Source organism: Aptenodytes patagonicus, chromosome 11, assembly GCF_965638725.1.
Source record: "Aptenodytes patagonicus chromosome 11, bAptPat1.pri.cur, whole genome shotgun sequence".
Taxonomy (NCBI): Eukaryota; Metazoa; Chordata; class Aves; order Sphenisciformes; family Spheniscidae; genus Aptenodytes; species Aptenodytes patagonicus.
In genome coordinates, this window is record NC_134959.1 from 11,833,727 (window position 1) to 11,855,680 (window position 21,954).

The window sequence follows — 21,954 nt, forward strand, 5'->3', positions numbered from 1 at the left end:
CCCGAGGGGTGTCACGGCCTCCCACTTGGGTTTGTGCTCTCGTGCTGCTGCAGCCGGGGTGGAGGGAAACCCGCTGCACGGCCACGCGTGTCCCCGGAGCGGCTGGCTGCACCCTGGCGCAGCCTGCGGGCGCCATCTTCCCCTCTCCAACGGGGGAGAGGGCTGGAGGAGGCGCCGAGAGGCCTCCCTTCCCGCCTCGGGGGTTGGCGGGAAGGGGAGCGAGGCGGCCGTGTCCCCAAAGGCCTGCGGGGAGCCGGGCGGCCGCCCCCTGCTTTCCGGGCCGAGGAGCCTGGTGGCACCTCCAGACGGACCGCACGCCTCCCTTCTGCCCGCAGCCTGAGGGGAAGAAGCCGAACCCGCATTTCCCCGATAACTTCCCCTCACAGGCGGCGCGGGGAGCTCATCTCCGGGCCACGCGTGAGGGGGAAGGCAGTTTCGGCTCCCCCCCCCCGAGGCCGCTGCCGCCGCCTCGCCGGCCGGAGCCAGGCTGAGTGGTTTCTTGGGGGTAGCTGGCACGAAACTGGCCGGTGCCCCACGGGCATCAAAGCAGATCGTGTTGTGTTTCTGTACTGATTGGCATCTCTTAATTGTTCCTGGGATGTTAATTACACCTGGCAGTGTATTTCCATCTCAATCTAGCTGCTGTGTGGTTTGCCTCTGGAGGATGTGAGATACGGTGGAAGGCATACCAAAGACATAAAATAAAAATTTTAATTGTTCTCTTGACAACAGAAATTATGGCAAATTCCTAAATTTCATAGATTATTAGTTAATTTTTCTTTTCAAACATATTTAAAAAAAAAGCTAAATGCAGGCAGGTGAGGAAACAGATCACAGAGTTAAATGTCATAGGAAGATTATGCACCGATTCACTGGTATATGTTTGTTATTATAAAATACTTTTTGTAGAGAAGAATTTTTTTGGCCTTTAATATTTTCCAGACACTTTGGTTCACATCACCTTAGTTCTGCCTAAACAAGCACAGTATAAAAATACATATGCTCACGTCTCTCAAGTTGTACGTGCGCAGGATGTGTTTATAGCTCTTCGAATGGGAAATACACGCTTCAATACAGAGGTGTGCATATTTGCAGTGGGCCACTCTGAAAATCATCGGTTTATAAGGTAAGCAAGTTTTGAATAAGTTTAGGTGTGCAGACAGTGAAAACAGTAGTGTGGAAAAAGTAGGTTTTGTTTAAATGCAGAGAGAAAAAGTACCAATCTGTATGCTACTCCAGTTCAGCACATAGACCTGCTTGGGAAATGTTTTATGTCTGCAAAAGAAGTGAGAAGAATCAGATTTGTAAACACAGTTGCAGAGCTCAGTAATGTAGATAAAATTAATTGTATTTGCCATTTTTATGGCTGTCTGATGTTGTGTGGGGCTTTTGTTGTTGTTTTTATAAAGTCCTGTGGAAAATAAACCACATTTGCAGAAGAATTCTGAGGATTAGTCTGGGCAAACAGTTTTACTCAGCTCATTACCATGAAGATACTTTTCCTTGTCAGTCATCAAGTATTTGCTTTAACATCTCTAATGTTTTTCTGTTTCTCAGTTGAAACTGTTACATTTTCTGTGACAATGACTCACCCATCTATAGCTAAAGTGAAATTCCAGGTAAGCATTAAACATTATCCTTTGCTCACAATAGTTAAGTAAGTTTGTGTGCTTTCCTAGGATTTTAGAGCACTTTATGACCATTCATTCATTAATCCTCATCAAAGAAAGCTGAAGAAAATAAAATGTAGACCAACTTCTCATAAAGTCTGATTATTTTAAACATTAAAGCTCACACATAATTCCATGCACGTAAGGCGCTCCAGTGCTTGGTTGGCATTGTATCCTATTACAGGAAAACCATCACACAGTGTACTGTAGTGTTTGCAGGATTTTTTTTTCCCCACAGCGTTACAGTAAAAGCCGAATATGATGGAAGCAATCTAAGAAGTAATCACAGAAATATATGGGCAACTGCTCTTGAGATGTGGCATTGAAATACACACTTTACCTGCTTATTTACAAGTTACATGAGCTGTGCAGTAGATCTGGCGTCGGGTGTCGCAAGCAGGCTGGTCCCTGCTGGGATGGAGTCCTTTTCACTCTGATTCTGGATGTGTTCCTATAGCAACAGTCTACCTATACGACTATAGATAATATTGTAATAGTATCTTATTTTCACGTGCATAATCCAGTCTCATGATTCTTTAAAGACTGTAGTCCTTGAAAAAAATTACACAGGTATTCAGCATCTTCAAGTAATCTACAGCAAATCACAGTTAGAAGCAGAAAGGCTATTGAGGAAATAGAAACTGTGGGAATTGGAGGCAGAAGGTGTAAAGGGGAGAAGAGCCTGTTGGGGTAAATGTCCCTGTTTATTACCCACTCAGTATGTTCCCTTAACACTTACAAAAACATTTACGAAGTTCTCTACAGCTTTCTGCTTACAGTGTGAAAACTATTTTGTCGCTGTTTGAATCATTTCTATTGCGTCTGATTCCACTGTTTATACGTTACCTCTGTCTTCATAGGAAATTATTTCTTTGTCCTAAAATAAAAACCATACAAACACCCTGGACTACAACCTACACTTCAAAAAATATGATTTTCTGTAAGCATTCAGTTCTTTGCCTCTATTTCCCTCATGGATAAGCCTTCGCTGGATTTTTTTACTTCAGACGTGCACATTTCTGTTAAAGGTTTACTTTTCACACGTGATGCTACTGTGTCATTTTTCCCTCTGGACTAACATCTGTGCCTTTGAATTCTTCTAGATGAGAAGTCAGTCATTTCCTTTCCAGTGATTTAGAGGAGAGGAAAATAAATGTATTTGTATATATATTTTACAAGTGGAAATAAATAGGCCCCTTAGATAAAAACACACCATTCTAGGCTGTGATGTAAAGTGTGTTAATGTATTTGAGGACAAATGCACTGAATTATAACAAAATAAAAGCTTTTCTTGGTAACTGCTACCCCTATTCTCTCAACCTAGATTTGTTCAAAACTGGATGGAAAGACTGTCTGAATATGATTGCATTCCTTACAATCACCAAGCAGATGACGTTCATTCAGGAATATCCCAGAAATACAAAGTCTGTAGTAGAGGTTTTCCCTAATCTTATTACTGCAAACCTCCCTTCTCTTAATAGCCCTTGCATTTTGGTATTACAAGAATTACTTTTCACATTCCGGGCTGACCTGCACCAAGACAAAAATCCTGTTAGAAATCTAGATTTTGCAGAGCTCAGGTTATAAAAGCTTCAGAAAGCAGAAGAATTGCTGAGTTTCATTTATCAGGAATCTGGCTATATTTCAAAAAAAATAAGATGCAGAAAGAAAAAGCGTTATGAATACCTCTGTCTATTTGTTTGAACAAGCTTACACTTGTTAAGCACAGAATTTCTGAGTGTTTTTTCAATCCGATTTAATAATTTAAATGATAGAAACTTGTCTATTAATAGACGATTTGTCAGAGGTAGCCTTTTTGAATAGGTGAAGAGAAAGGAGAGGAAACATTGCTTAGTGGTGACCGCTATTTCAGGATTGTACTTCTAATTCTAGCACTGACTCACTATAGCCTTGGAAAGTTACAGCGCTTTTGTTCTAGAAAATACTGAGTAAAGAAAGGAGCCATTCTGTTCTAATAGCAAACATCCATTTTATTGTAACACTGCCTGGAGTTCATTTACAGGAAAAATCCAATGCCTTTGTTCTTTCTCTCTATGCAGCTAATAAGTCTTGCAACTCAGTATTTCCAGTTTCTAGTTCTGCATCTTCCAGTACTATTTCCCTTATTTGCAGTTACCAAAATATTGAAGTTATCCAGATATCTAGAGTAACTCATACTGGTTTCTGAAAAGAGATTAACTCAATTACATGGGCAGCATAAAGGCAATGTTTCTCAAATGGAGGAGGAAAAAAGAAAATAGACAGCTGTTCCCTCCCCCACGTCTTCAGCAGGCTATCGGGTGATAGCAAAATGAATCAGGCTAACACAGAAATCTTAACAGTGTCTGAGAAGACGAATATATCGATGATCGCTTTTACTAGAAACCCAAGCTGTCACTTTTATAGGTGTTACATGCCACACTTCTCTCCAGCTACAGCTGTTCTCATTTCTTCTACAGTTTTAAGTGGGGGATTGGTACTTCATGCCTGATGGACTGGTTTCATCTAGGTAGAATCTGCATTAGTTTTGCCCTGAGATTTAATTCCTTAATTGCCGTGTTTTTGTTTCATGCCATTATCAGGAAGTTAAACTTTTTAATCAGAAACTTTCAGCTAGCACTTTTAGAATTAGCCAGCTGCATAGGTAAAGGTGTGCCCGTTTTTGCAAGTTTCACTTTTTTGTATGTTACTCTGGTTAGCAGGCTGGGTTCTTTAACAGTCACATATCAGAGGCTTCTCCTTCATAGCTACAAAATACTTGTTGATGATAAATTTATTTTTTAGTGAAACTCTTACCCAGCCTATGCTTATCCCTCATGCTGTCAGGAATTTGTGCTTCAAGCCAAACCATCTCAGGTTCTCCAATACCAATGTTTCATTTCACAAGATGGTACTTCGATCTGAGGAGCGTACCACTACAGCAGTGGCCTCTTGAGGGATTTGGAGTTAGAAGGCCATCTCATTACCCTGAGTAATCCTTTGTCATCTTGTAACAATTCTCTGCACATAAAAATACTGTCAAAAAAAGTGTGCTTTTTCAAAATTTAACATATAACTATGTCATCCCCTCTCTTCACAGTATTCCAAAGGACTGCTTAGAAGATGACCAATGTATTTTAAGTAAATAAAGATGACCAGATACACATTAGTGTTCGGTAGCCACAAGTCCCTTCAAAGCAAGTGAAGCAGCTGGGGTTATTATCTGTGACCTTCTATAGAAATATCAGAATCTGGAATTAGAAGCTTTCTTGTAGGTATTTGAGTTTGAAAATATCAAGTGCGTCCCTGAAGAATGCCTGGTCTGGAAGGAGGCTCTAGGTGTGTCACACTACCCCAAAGTGTTCAGATTTCTGGAAAAGCATCTAACAAAAAGAAGGAGTGCCATGTTCCTTTACGGTTTTTTACAGGATTTTACAGGTTTTATCAATCTATGTTTGTGTTTGAGTGTTCTCTGGCTTTGCTCTGACGTCTAGTGATCCAATTAAAATTGTTATAGCCACTGTTGTGAATTTCACTGGGCCTTGGCTTGAGTTTTACCTGAACTTCCTCAGTAATTGTACTAAACAATGCAAACTGCGAGTCTTCTGGTATCTATAGAATGTGACAGGGGTTTGTAGACTGTCACTGATCAATATTGGGGTTTGCTGCCATGTGTAGGTAAGGAGAGGCTGCATAGCTAAAGATAAGTAAAAACAAAGTAGATAAATGGATTGAAAGGAAAATGCTATGTATCGTATGTGTATATGTGCACATATAAAATCTGATTCAAAAGAGACTTGTTAGAACTGAACAAGTCTGAGCGAGAATTAATGGCCCACACCTGGGAATAAGAGGTGAATTCTCAAGTATCCAGGTTTAGTAACTGCCACACCTGTCCTATATTCCCAAAAGCATAAATGAGGTCTGCAAGGATTTAGATAGCTTAGCTTCTGAATGCACAGTGCCATGGCTCTTTTCCAAGGCATCATCAGTCACCGCATGAAAATCCCCACCCATAATTACTAGGGCATTATTTGTCACGGGGTATACTCTAGTGAAGAACTTTACCTTATTCATATGATATCAAGAAGAGTAAATCGTTTTAGGCCAGACTTCAAATGGTTCTTCAGAACAGAAGCCTAAAATCAATACCCTTCCAGAAAAGCAATTAAATTGGAGAGGCATAGCTCTGTTTCTTCTTCAGTCTCATGGTGTTGGGAGAATGAGGACACAAACTTCTTCCTTATCAATGGCTTTATTATTCCCTGCAACCTATATGACCTCTGAAATACCATAAAAAGCTCAGTGAACAGGCACTTGAAAAGAAAAAAGAAACTGAGAGCTTGTCACCTGGTAGGGGATAGTCCACCTGATTGTTTACTCTGCCTCACTTCTGTTCATAGAAGTGAATACAAAATGAGTTATTTATGCTTGGATCATACAAAATATGTGGGAGGACAATCCGAGAAAGTGTATTGGCAATTACAGCATGTCTGTCGTTGACCTCCTGCTACTAACATCTAGGAGAATTTTGTGCTAGATGATCAGTGACAGTGATACTCTCATCAGGCAAGTAGAGTCTATCTCGTCCCCAACAGAAAAGAAGTACTTACCTCAATAGTGCCATCCTCCTTCTGGAAAGTTGCATTTGGTGAGCTAACTGGTTTTTCTTTTTCTGCCTCCTGAAATGGAAGCAAATTCCAGAGAAACAGTGGGGCATAGCTCTCTGCTCTTTGGCCCTGCGTACCTTCTAACATACTATAGACTCCAGAAGAACAAAGCAATTACACTTACACTTGCAGGCACCTGAATATCTCTGTCATAGTGAATTTACCAGACACAATCTAGTGTTAGGTTTCTATTGAACATAAACACTGCAGCCAAATTTGTAGAAAAAGCCACTTTGGTAGCATGTCCCAGGGACAACAATGTCACTGGAGAAGGGTTCATCTGATTTTCTCTCCTCTCAGCACTAACTAGATCAGATTTCCCTCTGATAGTTAGGAGAAGCTTTATGCTCCCTCCATCGCTAGCATGTCCTTTGAGGTCATGTTTCTGTACCTCACTGGCCTAAAAACCAACTCAGCAAATCTCTGTACAGAGGAAACTCTCCTCATTCTGAGTTGTTTAGCCATTGTGTGGGGTTTTCCTGCATCAGGCATGATTTATTTGGTCAGAAGTTCTTACACAATTAAGACACCAACTGAAATTATCAGGAATTTTGCCTGAGGCAAGAATTCAGGATCAGCAATATTACAACAAAGTTGGTGTCGGTGACTTAGAGGGGAACAGCCTGTCTGTGAAAATATGGGACAAAAAAGAGTAACATGCAAAGGAAAAGTTGATAGGAAAACAGAACACTTCAAAACATACTGAACCTGCTCTCGTAGACTCCCAGCGCTGCATATGCACTGGCAATCGATATAATGCCAGCAGCCACTTGGCAGAGACTGAGACTTTACTAAAGCGTGGTGGCTTTCCTGAAGACTCTTTCTCTGCATGCCCAGTATTTGCTCAACATACCCATTCCGAAGAGGACTTTACCAAGCTGCACACAATCGTAGAAACCTTCAAAGTGCACAATAAATGTGGTAAAAGTCACAGTTGTTTGTCCAGGTTTTTGAGGGCCTCCTCCAGGGAGTACAGGCATTGCTTTGAAGTCACCCACAGTCCCAGTGGAAATGTGGTTTGGCAGTTGGAGAAAAGGACTTTGCTTACCAGGAAATGAAATTCTTTGAGGTACGTTGTTTATGTGTACCTTCACCTCACGTCCATCCTCTTTTTCCTCTTGTGTAAAGCCCTTTGACATTAAGGGACTCAGCAGGTGGGACAAAACTGAGGAGTGTAGCACACGTGCTGGTCTTTTCCTTCCTATGAACAGAATGAAGGCAGGATGAGTGCACACGGGGGTATGTGTACTCCTAGCAGGAATATGCACATAGGCAGCCAGTCCCAGAGAACTCCAGCTATGAGAGACTACCTTACGCTAACAAGCTAACGTGGGATGTTGTGCTACACTGGTGCCATAAATAACTGGAAAGCCTTGGGCACAAATGCCAATGCCTTATGCATTTGGTTTTTATGTTTATAACAAAATATTTCATTTGTGTGAACACTGTCTTAGTGTAGGGACATTTATTCAACACTAGTGTATGGCATCAGGAGAGAATACTGCAGCATATTCTGAAACAGTCTATATGTCTTTGGCTTTCATCATGTGAAGGCACACTACCTGTGGCCATAAGTGTAGTGAGAGTTCACAGACGGTTCTCAGATGCTTCATGCTATAGCAGTGTTGGTAGCTGAGCTATGGGAAAACTGAGAAGCGTGCATGCTTTTACTTTCTTTCTGAGTTTTTAAATGGATTTCTGGAAAGATTTTCAGTAGGCTTAAAATTTGATACATGTTGCATGTTCTGATACTCTACCAAGAGATGGATTTTTTTAGCCCTGACCAAAATATGTAGATCCAAGGACTTAGAAGTATTTCAGTGCTGCAAGGGAGATTTGACTGAATAGCTGTGAGCCCACTGAAACAAATAGGCAAGGGGCACTGGGGCAAAGTCTGGCTTCCTGAAGACTGAGTTTGCAGTTGACGTGTCAGAAGACCAGAGCTCTACCCACAGCATTTCCCACAGTTTGAACATTTAGCCTTTTGTCATAATAGGGACACAGATATTTAGGGTTTGATTGTCTTCCATAAAATACAGGCACCAGTTTTTGCATATCCAGTGGAATCAGCAGCTGAGCTTGCACGGCTATGTACAAGGGGCAACTATAGTTAGGAGACCCAGAGTGTCTTGCACTTCCATAAAAAGGAAGGAAACAGGAGCCTCAAACTTTTATCAATGACATGCTGAGCTAAGTAAGTGATGTTTATTTCAGTTTATTAATAAAGGAGAAAAGCAATTCCCATGTGGTCTAGGCTCTACCATAGATGCAAATGATCTCTTGATGACTTAAGTTAAATGTAAATGATCCATAAGCCCTGCACGTAGTTATATAAATACTTCCATCTACTAAGCCTTTCTAAAAGGCCCCAGAACATTCACGCTGGTGTGGAATAGCCCCCTTTTTAATGGAAAATACTGACCCACTATCAGCTGTACTGTCTTATCCAACCTAAATACCAGCTGTTGTTGGCTGTGGTAACTGCCAGCAATTGTTTCTCTGACAGGGAGCAACAGGGTTCTGTGCTGAGTTACACTTTTCTGTCCTTCTCTTTTGGCAGCTGAGTGTCAGATTGCAGACAACCAGCATGGATTCATCCTCACCATGCTGGGGGTTCTGTGGCATGCAGGTTTTTAAATCATCATCTTCCTTTTAAAATCATACATTTTAGTAAAATAAAATCCAGTACTGTAGCACCCAACACTAAAACATGTTGCATGAATTCTTTTTAGAACCATGCAACTCATGTAATTAAGAATCTAGAATTTTTGCCTGCTTTTAAAGAATATAGGAGTTGTTTTTCTAAAATTAAATTTATCTTTGCCATGTTAAATCTCACTTTGTGTTGTATTTACCACGCTTATGTCATAAATGTGAGCAGTTTGTACTGCTCATATTACCCATTAATAGAATGTTGGGGTTTGTTAAGGAATGTAGGATTTCTGCTCATATTAATATATTACATGTAATTTGCATAAAATTAGCATCTAGTTTAATTGTTTAGGACTGAAAGAATTATTCAGAGTGAATAATTTAGATTCCAAAAATTTATTCCCATTTTCTATCTTTAATTACAGCAGTAGAAGGAAAAAAATTAAACATTTTTGCAGTATGGGAACCCAATTCATAGCTGGTTCATTTTTTACTTAGAAACACAAGTAGTTTGCAAGGACTTTTTGTTTGGAATTAGAAATCTCTCTCTCAGCCCTGGGTTCTTCCTGAATGATTAGCTTTGATTATACTTAGCGCCACTATTAACTATATGGCCATGTAAGTCACATGACATTGTTGCTACCTCCTAGCTGAAGGGCAGTGCCTTTTCAGCATTGCTTTATGAGGATTTAGATATCAAAACATCCTGCAAACAGCCTAGCACTGTCACTGGCTTTTTACTTTCTGAAATATTATTGCAAACAAAATATCATTTTTATGCTTCCATAAAATGAATGAAAAAGATGATGGCTTCCTTCGAAAAAAGTCTTCTGATTTTATTCATATGAATTCCAATAATATTTATTTAAAGCAGTCTTGTAGCTCAGCTGTCAGCTGCCTTTAAAATCTAAGCAGAAGGAATGGTTTGTTCCAAGCATCATAACTTGAGGTAGCCAGTCCTGTTTCCTCTAAAAATTTGAAATGTCCTTGTAACCTCCCAACTTTAGTTTCTAGATTTTTACGGGACTGTGATCCTTTCAGGAAAAACCTACTGATCGTTAGACTCACCTGGTTTGTGATTAACTCTTATTGCAGTTAAGGTAAAGACTAGTTTTACCTAGAGCATAAGATTCCAGTTTGAACAGAAAAATGTAAATGCAAAGGTCTTGTGCAGTGGCGACTAATGTCTCCTTATTTTTATGAAGAGAACCAGCATGCTGAATGTTACTGTGTGCAACCTCTCTTTCTATGAAGGCTTAGAAGGCAGAATAGGTGTTACTGCAGCAGGCAGGAGTGCCAGGTCCTTTCGCTGGATGTTTTCCAGTGACCTTTGAAATCCCTGCAGAGAATGAGGGCCATTTCTCACATCACCCGCCAGTGGTTGCAGGAGAGCCGGTGCTGCCCCATCAGCCTGCTGCATGGTCAGTCTTGAGGCGAAATCACTCTGTGCTGGATCACCGTGCTGCAGATGGGAACTTCAGCACCATATGCCAGCTCATAAGCGTAAGCTGCCTCTTAAGTCTCATCTTCATGCAGTGGTTATTCTTAGGAGAGTCAGGGAAATCCTGATGCCAGAAGTATCACTATTATTAACAAAACTGCAATCATTTTCAAGCTGAGATTGCTTCTGACTTGCCTCCTTCCTTTGTGCGTCTGTTGTTGCCTGGTGCTGGCAGTTGCTTTGATCATGGTTTGGATTCATTGGTGATGTCACCAAGTGACTCTAAGAACTTTGCAGAGCTTCCTTGTGACTCCCTTCCCTCTAACTGCCTTTGACATTTTTCATTTAGTAGGCCAACTCCTGCTTAGATTACTCATGCCAGTAATCCCTGGGCTAGTAGTGGGATAATTAGAGAAAGCTGAGTTTAGCTCAACAGGGAGGTCCAATTTTCAGATACAAGATGGCATCCACACTATGCAGTAAAAGTGCTTTCTATTAGTATAGAGTCAATACTTATAAAAACCGACATTTTAAAATATGAGTCAAGTATGGCCCCAAATGTTTCTGCCATCGAAGTCAAATGCTTTATGACATTAATAAAAGAAGGGTTGCACCAAAGGTGTATTATCTTCATGTTTGCAGGTCTTAGTCCTTAATTCCATAGATACTTTGAGCATCGAATATTTGCAGGCTGGGAAGCAAAAACTATGAGCTACTGGGTAGTGAGGCTATCCCATTGTCTGACTTGTGAATCACACAATAGCTTCAATGTAAAAGAAGTGCAAGAAGCCCACCAGATCCTTGAGTTCTCTGAGAGGCCTCGTGCAGTTCTCATCCTGCTGAAGCCTGCCATGGAATGTGTTCATCTGTGGAACGACAGCATGAGGCTTTCATAACCGTACTATACTGCAAAATCTAACTTTCTACCACATTTTTACTCTTTAATTTTGATCCTTGTAACAATCTCCCCTAAAGGGGAGTAAAGTTGATTTAGAGAGGACAAGAACATAGAACTTAGTCCGTGTCAGGGACTAAGTTTTGTGACAGATGTGTCATGTGCTAAAATATATAATTGAAATGGCATGACTCTATTTTTATAAGCTGGTCTTCCTCTTCCTTTCCAGTCCCATCGCTCCCACTTTTCATATCTTGTTCTTCTGATTGTAAATTCTTTGTGTAGCAAAGGGTCTTTTTCTATACTTCTGGAAAGTGCCTAACATATTTTGGTATTTCCATAATATGAATCTTTTTATTTTTGCAGGTATGCCCAGAATAATGTCCACAGTGCAAACAAGAACTACTTAGAAAGAGTGATGAAGCCTGAGCCATGCTGTACCATCTTCTTTTTGAAAGTCTTCTGAGGTCAGCAAAAAGTAATATCTAAAACAGTGGCAAGGTTCCTCATTACTTAAGTAGCCTTCTCAGAATGTATTAGCCCATCTTTGTAAACGTACCTTCTGAAAACTGGATGATTTGGGATTGACTATACATGGTCTCCTTACACATTGCTAAAGTTATGCTTACCCCAAAAAACTACCTTTTGCATTAAAAGAACAGGTGTGAATAATGTTACAGGATGACTACATGAATATTTTCAAAGGATTAATGCAAAGTCAGAACACGTATAATAGACAAACAAGGGTATTTTCTTCTTGTGTGATTCAGTGTTACATTGCAGCGTTCACATAGGTGTGCTCTGGAACAGTTACCAATATACGTGCTTAGCCTTAGCTGCTACTTTAGTTAGTATTGCAAATGAGTATTTTTAGGAGGAGCTGATAATCATAGTACGCTTTGGGTATCACAGTGAATTACTCATACAAGTGAGGAGGTGCTATTGCTCTAACTAGCAGGATTTTGTTAAATAGTGATGCTAACCCAGGTGTGCAGTCCAGCTGACTTTATGCATGACAAGACTATTGAGACCCTGTTATTTCGGTATCTAGTCTTAGGTGCAGTTCAGGACATTGAGATTTGTAAGCTTAAGTCCCCTGTGTAGCTCATGTAGGCACTTTGAGAGCATCTAAATTAAATGCTTGAAGTTGGTGTCACCTGTGTGCAAACACAGGTACAAGCTATGTTCCAGTTTTCTGGTTTTACAAGGAGGTTAAATCTCCCTTTTTGGATTACGTCTTGGATGATGCCATGAGAAGTAGCCAGCCGTATTCTAAGAGCTATAATCTTCAGAGAGTATTTTGAGAACACTTCCCCTAAAAGCAGAGTTGGGAATTGAGTTTGGAGTGTCATAACTACCCTATTACTACTCTGCTGCATAATTTGTATGCCAGCTAAGGGGCTGCACCAGCTCCTACTCAGATCAATGAGAGTCTTCAATTCAATAGACTAGGAGTCAGGTCTAGAAAAAAAAAAACCAACGTTATTTCCTATATGCTCCCTTAAGGATACAATGGCAAAAATCAAAAAGAAAAGAATGACATTTTCTTGGCAGTTCACTTCAGAAATAAATTTATTTCAAGATAAAAGTTAATTTAACTTTTCCATAAAAAAAAAATTAAAAATAGCAAGGAAGTGTATGAAAAATAAAATGTTTAATTTGTAGGGAAGCAGTAGTCAAACTTTTGCACGCTCATTGGTTGTGATATTAGCTCAGGACATAGGAGAGATGAAATTCTCAGCTTTGCTGCTTATTTCTTGTGTGGCCTTGGCAAGTCATTCCGTCTCCCGGCTCTCTAGCTGGGAAATAGAGAGTAACAACACTGCTCCACCTCCCAGGGAGATGTTAAGCATGAATGAATTAAAGATCGTGAGCTATTCATGATGAGAGAAACCAGTGAAGTTTGTAAGGTAGACAGAAGATTGGAAAGTAAATTCAGGTGTGAAAGAAGGGAGGTTATTGTTTAGTCTGAGGTAAAAGACTAGAGAGAGAATGGATGATTTGTGGACAGGCCAAATACTGAGCAAAGAGATAACTGATGCATACCAGCAGGAGGACTGTAAGCATGATTTGGGGAAGTCTTGAGGCAAAGGTGATGGCCTAATACTGCAGAAGAAAACAGTAAAGTAAGAGGTGAGGAGCAATACTATCACATCCTTTTTTTGTGGTATTTCAACTGTATGTTCTTTGGAACGGAACTTAATCCTGTATCTAAAAAGCATTCGGAATATTCTGGGCACCATGAATATGGTCAGTGAAATATGGTCCTACCTATAAAAGAGGAACTATGTATGTAATGGCTCATTAACCATGCAAAAATTGTGAACGGATAAACCACTTTTACTTACAACTTCACAGACTGATTGTACATGATTACAGGTGACAAGTTGGAAACAGATTGGGTTATGAGCACCATTTGAGTGGAGGTGAGCAGTAACCAGGCAAAGGGAAGTGAAAAGATGCTCCCAGTCAGCTAGCTTGGTAATTGCAAAGGACTGAGCTCTCAGGAGAGGAGCCAGAAGTCAGTAGGGCACAAGGACAGCAAGGGTTGAGGACATGGTCATAGAGACCCTGAAGACAAGGAGAATGATACGAAAAGGGAAAAGGAAGATAGCATGGATTTGAGTTGGTTCACCTTGGAGTTGTAAACAGTGTTTCTCCAAAGGAGAAAAGCTGTAATGATAAGTAATTAAATCATCTGTCATTGGACCAAACTGCACATCGAAAATGGTAATCAGTTGCCTTGCCCAGCTGAAGGGAAGGTCTTGGTTGACTTGTCATACCATGCTGCATATTGATCTACCGGCCTCCAAGGCTTTGGCACATAAAGCCTTTTCCTTTGAAAATTGTCATGTGTGGCGGCTTTTATGTGCAGTATCATGTTTCCCCTTCCTGGGGTAGAAAACATAGGAGAGGGGATAAGTTTGTGTTTCATTACACCACAAGAAGTAAGATGGTAGATTGCCAGCTCTTTATTCGCATAGGAAACTACTGCTGCTCCATCCCTGCCTACTCCCCTGATGCACTCAGGGCACAGCACTACACCCAGCTGAGGATAACGACCCCTTGTCACTTCCAGGACAGCCATACTGTCCTTTCTGCTCCACAGTGCCCATCCCTGCCCTAGCCAAATCTGCCTCCTTTCCCCCCCACCCCTTCTGCAGGTGGGAGAGAGGAGAGGTTGGGCCGTCCTGGCATTCACCCCAAGAAGTTTTGCATGCAGACAGGACATTCTGGAGCGTTGTCAGTAGCAATGAAATACTCTAGTTTAACAAGGTAGTAAAATAAATGTGTAATAGCACTCTTGATTCTTAACAGGGCTGCCACATGCCATGTTCTGTACATACTTCCGAGCTGTTGGATCAGAAAGCAGAGCGCTGGGCTGCCCACACAGCCTTTAAAGCCAGCCTGGATCCTGTAGCCAGGTAACCCGTTTTGCAGCCCATGGGAGTCAAAGGCCTGAGAAGAGCACAGGAGCCGAGTTCAGGTGAAATGAAGAGACTTCAGTGTTCCCGTGCAATTAAAAACTCTTAACAGTCACAAAATTTATATAAAGCAGATATTTACATTCCTCCACGATTATGTTTTTCTATTCACTTTCCTACCCTACTAGCAGAAACCAGCACAACTGACTTGGTATAAATGACTTTTGGTGCTGTTTTGAATTGTGGAGCACTTCTCCCGTCCTCCCCTAGGTTCTAGACAGGAAGATCTGCTTTGAGATGGAAGAATAGCACCCTCAAGAGTTGACAGCCACGCTGCTTCAGGGATCCATAGTATGCAACAGACATCCTTCCTCTTTTAGTTAAATTAACTCCCTGACACATGTAACTGAAGCAACGAGAACGAAAGTTTTCTCTTGACGTTAGATTTGAAATATTTGGTATCAGTCACTGTCGATATGAATGTGGAAATACGCATTTGTGCTTTTCTGAGGGATGATCAGCTTCTAAACATTTTATTTGCCTTCAAAGAAGGAGGGACATAAAAAGATGAAGAATTGTCTTATTTGTCTAAGTCTGGGAACCTCATTTTATACCATATTAAAACAATTTGAACAGGAATTTATGTTTTTGTGTAAAAAGAGATTATTTCAAAGTTCTTAACTGAGATAAAAGGGGTCTATGTAAAAAAAAAACCTGAGCAAACCAGTCCTTAAATTGTGGGGACTTGTTCGTTAATTACAGTAATTAGGAATGGAATCTGATCCTAAACTTTCTGATTTACTTTGAATTTCCTTTAATATGTGGTTAGGCCTTAATTTCAGAATAACTATAAAATGTGAGAGCATTTTAAGACTACAGAGGCATAGGTATTGTTATTAAATGACAAACTCAGTTACATGCTTCTGCTGTTTCATGCAGCACTGACCTTTTATTTTAAATGTCCATAGCCTATTCCTGTTTCTGCCAACTTCAGAGTCGGATAAGGCCCTTTGAAAACTCCGAGTATGAACTGCTCACCAGCTACTATTCCAGATGATATTTCTCCCAGCAGGCAAAAAGTCCAGCTTTGGGTTTGTCTGTTTCCTGGGAACAGGTTCACTTGAGTAGAACAAGCAGAATTTGGACAAATCGGGTGCAGTTGGGGACATTTTATGCTCCACTCTGAAGCATCCAAAACTCGCTCTTGTCACAGACTTGAGGCTTTTCCTCTGTATCATGACTTTGTTCAGAGTTCTTCTTACTAGTGTTTTGGTTGTTTAGACAGCGCTACAGCTCCCCGTGCACGACTGAAGCATCCCTGCAAGGCACTGCTGCTGTGTTGAAGCCAACATGTATAATTTCAGAAAATATTGACTGTATATAAAAAGAATTTGGGATTGATTTTTTTTTCCTGTTGATAGTGAAAGGTGAAAAGTATATTCTGTAGTCTGTAAATTAATATGTTTCCCTGCTGTAATTACAGTATCCCTTCTCCTGAGAGGATACTAGAATGCAAAAGCCAACTGACTCCGCTGGCCTTGCTTTTGCTCGTGAAACAGAGGTTCACATGTGCATTGTGTGATACAAAATCATGGGTTCCTGGTGCACTGTAATTTTGTTTCCTGTTTAAGACTTTGTAAATTATTTTTAATTGCAAGGAATCTGTCAAACCCTTTCTGAGCAAGGAATTTACTGTCACAAGTTTCTGTTTTAGTAGAACATCCAGAACTAAGAATTGCAGTATTATTTTTTCTCCAGCCATCACTACGTTTGAATCATTTTCTCTGCAAATTTTCCTGTAGCAATTTTAAGCCTGCACCTGCTCCAACGGCCTTGACTTGTCCTTTCTCTATGCCAGTTTCAAAGGGACCTTCTGGACCAGCAGAGCTAAATGCCCGTGGGGCTTCCTAAGGTGCGCCGGGGAGATGTGCAAGGGAGGACAGATCTGCGCTGCAGACTGCGAGGGATCGCAGCAGGAGGAAATCGTGTGCATCCTCACCCCTCCCGAGCTGAAGCTTGAAACGGGGACGCCGAGGAAGGCTGTGGCTTTGCACGGGAGCTGCTGTAGGAACATACCCTGCTGCCCGGGGAGAGGAGTCGCGGTGGCCGAGACACGCAGCTCCTCTCTCCAGTCCCGCGGTGCGTGGACATCGATCGCCTTCCCCGAAGCCGCCAGGAAACGGAGGCTGGGAAGGCAAACAGCGTCTCCACGGAGGCTGCCGCCGCGGGGCCGGGCACACGCGCGGGTTACCTGGCTACCGCCGCGCTGCGCGCCGGGGGGAGCGGGGCCCGGCTGCGCCCGGGTTTATCTCGGGTAAACGCCGGGAGTCGGTCCTCGCCCGACACTGGTCGAGATTGCTGTGTGTGCATTTTGCGAAATCTGTAATTAAATTTACCTGCTTGATTCGTGCGGGGGGTGAGGGGGGAGACGCGCGTTTATCCCACCCTTCCTGCGTACGGCGAAGGCCGCGGGGCTGCCGGGGGCACACCGCACCGGGCTCCCGCCGCGGTGCGGCCGGCGGCAGCGGGGCCGCTGGCCCGCAGGTGGCCCGGCTCGGGCTGTCCCGTCCCAGGAGGGCAGCTCCTCCGAGCTTGCCGGACCGACAATAAGCGCAGAGGAGAGCAGGGCGGCCCCCGGCCGACCACCACCGAGAGGAGCGGAGCCGGGGACCCTCCGCTGCCCCCCGAGGTCTCCGCCCCTGCCCGCCGGACGCCATCCTCGGACGGGTCCTAGCGCCGCTCGGGGTCGGGATCCGCGGGTCCCGCCGTGACCGGGCGAGCCCCACGGGTCCCGCCGGTGAAGCCGGGCAGCAGTGAGATGCGGCGCAGTCCGCCCCGCTCGCCTGCTCCGAGCCCGCCCGGCGACAGGGCGCTGCTGGCAGGTAATCACCGCCGGTGAAGCAGCGCCTTGGGTCCCGCAGGCAAACACGGCGGGGCGAATATTCCCGACCGGCCAAATATTTGCAAGTACGCGCGGGTGATGGTGAACTTTGAGACTTTCTGCGTACCGCGGCCGGGGAGTCCCTGGGTCGGAGCGCTCGGCGCAGGGCTGGGAGCGGGCGGTGGAAACGTACCAGCCGCCTTTGGCCGCTCTGCCCCGCCGAGCGGCCCCGGGCAGGGAGGGCGCAAAGCTCCCGCGCCGTTTCCCCAGGACTCATATCAGCGCGGAGCCTCCTCGGCGGGCGTAGCCCAGCGCCCTGCGCCCGCGGAGCTCGGGGCGGCGGCGGCGGCGGCGGCGGCGGGGGGCCGGGGCGTGCGGGCCGCTCTCCCCGCGGCGCCTCCCGGGTGAGGGCGGGCGGGCGCCTCTGCCCTGCCGGGGCGCTAAGACCCGGCTGCGCGGTGGTCAAAGGTTCCCAGCAGGAGGTTGGACACTAGAGGGCGATCCCCGGCCCTGCTGCGGGGGTGTATATATACGGCACGCAGGACCGAGGCAACCCACTAGCAACAGGGCAGGCAGGCAGCGAGCAGGGCTCGGGCGGGCTGGGGCGGGGGACGGGCTCCGGGCGCACCGAGCCGCGCCGCGCCGCGCCGCGCCGCGCCGCGCCGCGCCGCGCCGTGCCGTGCCGTGCCGTGCAGCACCGTGCCGCGGTGCCGCTCACCGCCGAGGGCCGGGGTGCCGCGGGGTGCCGCGGGCTTGGCAGAGCCGCCGCCGCTGCCGCCGTCCCGTCCGAAACCTGGATTGCAGGAGCCCTTCACCATGCCCGGCAGACTGTAGGTGCTTCATGGAGCAAGCCAACTTCTACGAGGTCGATTCCCGGCCCCCGATGAGCAGCGGCCAGCACCACCAGCTTCAGACTCCCCTGCCCGGCAGCGCCTACAGCTACAGAGAGGCTCCCTCGGCGGTGGCACCTGTTGCGGGCGGCGCGGAGCTCGGCGACATCTGCGAGAACGAGAACTCCATCGACATCAGCGCCTACATCGACCCCGCCGCCTTCAACGACGAGTTTCTGGCCGACCTCTTCCAGCACAGCAAGCAGCAGGAGAAAGCCAAGGCCATCCTGGCCGGGGATTTCGACTTCCACAGCATGCATGGGGCCGGCGCCGCCGCCTCGGCGCCGGGGCACCAGCAGCAGCACCACCAGCAGCCGCTCTTCGGCTGCGTGGCCGGCTACATGGACGGCAAGCTCGACCCCCTCTACGAGCGCATCGCCGCGCCCGGCTTGCGGCCGCTGGTGATTAAGCAGGAGCCCCGCGAGGAGGAGGAGGTCAAGTCGGCGGCCCTGTCGGCCCTCTACCCCCACCACGCTCCGCAGCAGCACCCGTCCCACCTGCAGTACCAGATCGCCCACTGCGCCCAGACCACCATGCACCTCCAGCCCGGGCACCCCACGCCGCCCCCCACGCCCGTGCCCAGCCCGCACCACCCGCACCACCCGCACCCCCCCGGCGGCCTGCCCGCTGCCGGAGCCCTCAAGATGATGCCCGCGGACCACCGGAGCAAATCGAAAAAGACAGTCGACAAGAACAGCAACGAGTACCGGGTGCGCCGGGAGCGCAACAACATCGCGGTGCGCAAGAGCCGGGACAAGGCCAAGCAGCGCAACGTGGAGACGCAGCAGAAGGTGCTGGAGCTCACCACCGACAACGAGCGGCTGCGCAAGCGGGTGGAGCAGCTCACCCGGGAGCTGGAGACTCTGCGGGGCATCTTCAGGCAGCTGCCCGAGAGCTCGCTGGTGAAGGCCATGGGCAGCTGCGCCTAGCGCCGCGCCGGGACTCGCGGGGCCGCCGCGCCCGCTGCCGGGCTGCCCTCGCTCGCCTATAGATACTATGCATACCGGAGCGCAGCGATCTCAGATTGTTTCGAGGGGGTGGAAGCGGTTGGGGTTTTGTTTTGTTTTTGTTTTGTTTTGTTTGGTTGGTTTTTAACAATTAATGACCAATACAAGAAGCCAGGCAGCTGTAGTATTAAAAGGTTTGTGCCTTAGGGATGACACACAAATAAGCTGAAAACATGGTGGGTTTTATAAGGAGAAAGGCGAGGGGAAGGAAGAAATTAAAAAGCCCACGTGTCTACACAGGGTAAATAACAATAATAATAATAGTAATAAAGCACGCATAGCAATCCAGATGTGCCTTAAAAGCTGGCTGCAGGAGCTCTGGGGCTTTCTGTTCCCCCCAGCCTGGCAGGGAGCGAGGAAGAAGGGTGAGGGACATCTCGGGGTGCCGGCCAGGCCCCCCCCCAGCTGACCTGCAGTGCAGCAGACAGGGGCAGCTGTGGGGAGGCTGGCAAAGAGAAGAGGGCTGAGGCTGAGAGACATGCAGCGCCGGACACCCGTTTGGAGCACTGAGGTGTGGGGCAGCTGCCGGACCGCTGCCAGGACTGTCCCAGCCTGGCTGGGCCGCCTCTGCCGAGCCCTGTCCCCTGCCTTGGCTGGGAGCAGGGCAGGGGCAACGGCTGCTGTGGGACTGATGGACAGCCTGGGACTGACGGAGCAGCAGCTTGCGAGGGAGTGTGGTGAGCTCCCTCCATCAAAAGGAAGAGCAGCAGTGTCTTGTACTGTATGTCACGACGTGGCGAAGCACAAATGAATAAATACCTATCGATGCGGGTATTTACTATGAACTTTCAGTGTATTTTGCTTTATTCCAGGACATTTAGCTCCTCTCCAAGTCTCTGTCTGTCCAAGCTGTGCCTCATGTAATGTGAAAGCCTTTCCGTGTATACTAGCTACACTTTATTTTTATTGCATTACTTAGATCTTTGCCATCACACGACTTTCTTATCTGGTGACAGAGACTATGCCCTTGTGCTGCAATGTTATTTTATTATTTGTGTGGGTGGGTGGGTGTGAGTGTGTGTTGCCTTCTTCACATTGTCCTGGGCTGGCCGCTGCCTGCTGATCCCAAGGCAGGGGTGCCTGGGAGGGGGCGCGGGCCATGGGGCTGCAGGACGCCTGTGGTGGGGCGAGGAGGCTCGTCCCTGGTGCTGCAGCACCTTTGGACTCTGGTGCTTCTCCCAGAGTGAGAGAAAAATAAACAAACAAACAGGCCCTGTTCCAAGGAGCACTGGTAGCCATGCAGAGCGTTTCTTCCTCATGTCGTAGCTGTGCAAGAATTCATCCAGTTGAAATAGTCATGACAGGAGGGAACAAGGTGGAGACGTGAAGCTGTTTGAAAGCGTGACAGCGGGAGCTGTGCTGGGGGTGTGTGTATGCGTGTGCTGTGTGCGTATGCGGGGTGTGTGTATGGGTATGTATACGTGTATGTATATGCACACTCATGGGTGGTTTTTTTTTTAATTTGGGGGGGGAACTGCATATAAAGTTTGTCGGAAGTCCTGGTTATGTTCGTAAATAAACAGCATATATTCTACCATAACCATCTGCCTCTCCGTGTGTTTCCAGTTCTTTTTTCTGTAGCAGGAGCGCGAAAGCCCTCCTCTTCCTCCGGACCACGCATCCCGCTCTCCGACAGCACCCGCTTCCCCTGCCAGGACTGGTGACCGAAACGCCTTTGTGGAGCACAACTCCCTCGTTTTCGCCCCAGAGAAATAAATACACGGTTGCCTTTAAGAGAACGGCAATTTCCTAAATACTTGTGGTGTCAGATATGTGCCTGTGAGTCACCCTTCGTTTCACCTTCCACCCGCGCCGTGGCTGGGCCGGGGCTCGTCCAGCCTGCGACGGGCCTGCCACCTCTCCCTGGTGGGCTTTAGGACCCGGTGAAAGGCAGCCGGAAGGGACGAGTTGGGCGCCCGGGCGACAAGGACACGCAGCCCACCCGCACGCGGGCTCGGGGCCTGCCGCCGGCTGCCCCAGCCACGGGCCCCGTCCGGCCTGGCAGCCCGCCGCCCCGTCCCGGGGACGCCGCGGGTCTGCAGCGGGGCGCAGAGGACAAGCTGCCACCCGGGGCACGGCGGGGGCTTGCGAAAGGAGGCCGCGGGCAGGGCCAGGCCCCGCTCGCCCGCCAGCGCTGCCTCTGCCCGTCCCTCCCCGGCGAGACGCGGCCCGGGCCCCTCCCCTCCCCCGGGGAGTTTCGCCCCGGCCGGGTCGGGCCCAGAGACGCCGCCTCGGGGCTCTTCGGTGTCGGCGCGACGTGGGGCACCGGCGGCGGCTCCGGCTGGGCCCCTCCGCGGGGACAGCGGCTGTTCCGGCCGGGTCCCGGCGCTGCGCGCAACAAGCCGCCACCGACGCACGCGGGCGATCGGCCCCGCCAGGGGCTCCCGCCCCGCCCCGCCCCGCCCCGCCCTCCCCGGGGCCGGGGCCGGGGCCGGCGGCACGCG

General features: G+C 46.7%; 1 protein-coding gene and 1 long non-coding RNA gene across 2 annotated transcripts; both read left to right on the plus strand.

Annotated features, from left to right (window-relative positions):
* Positions 1 to 118: 118 nt before the first annotated feature.
* LOC143165600 (uncharacterized) lies at positions 119 to 2,960 on the plus strand. The gene is made up of 3 exons (XR_012996277.1): positions 119 to 1,126; positions 1,558 to 1,619; positions 1,909 to 2,960. It is a non-coding gene; the product is annotated as an uncharacterized LOC143165600 (long non-coding RNA).
* A 15,351-nt stretch (positions 2,961 to 18,311) lies between these two features.
* Positions 18,312 to 21,050, plus strand: CEBPA (CCAAT enhancer binding protein alpha). Its single transcript, XM_076349152.1, has one exon. It carries the CDS (start codon positions 18,455 to 18,457, stop codon positions 19,430 to 19,432), a length of 978 nt encoding a protein of 325 aa, XP_076205267.1. The 5' UTR covers positions 18,312 to 18,454; the 3' UTR covers positions 19,433 to 21,050.
* Positions 21,051 to 21,954: the final 904 nt, after the last annotated feature.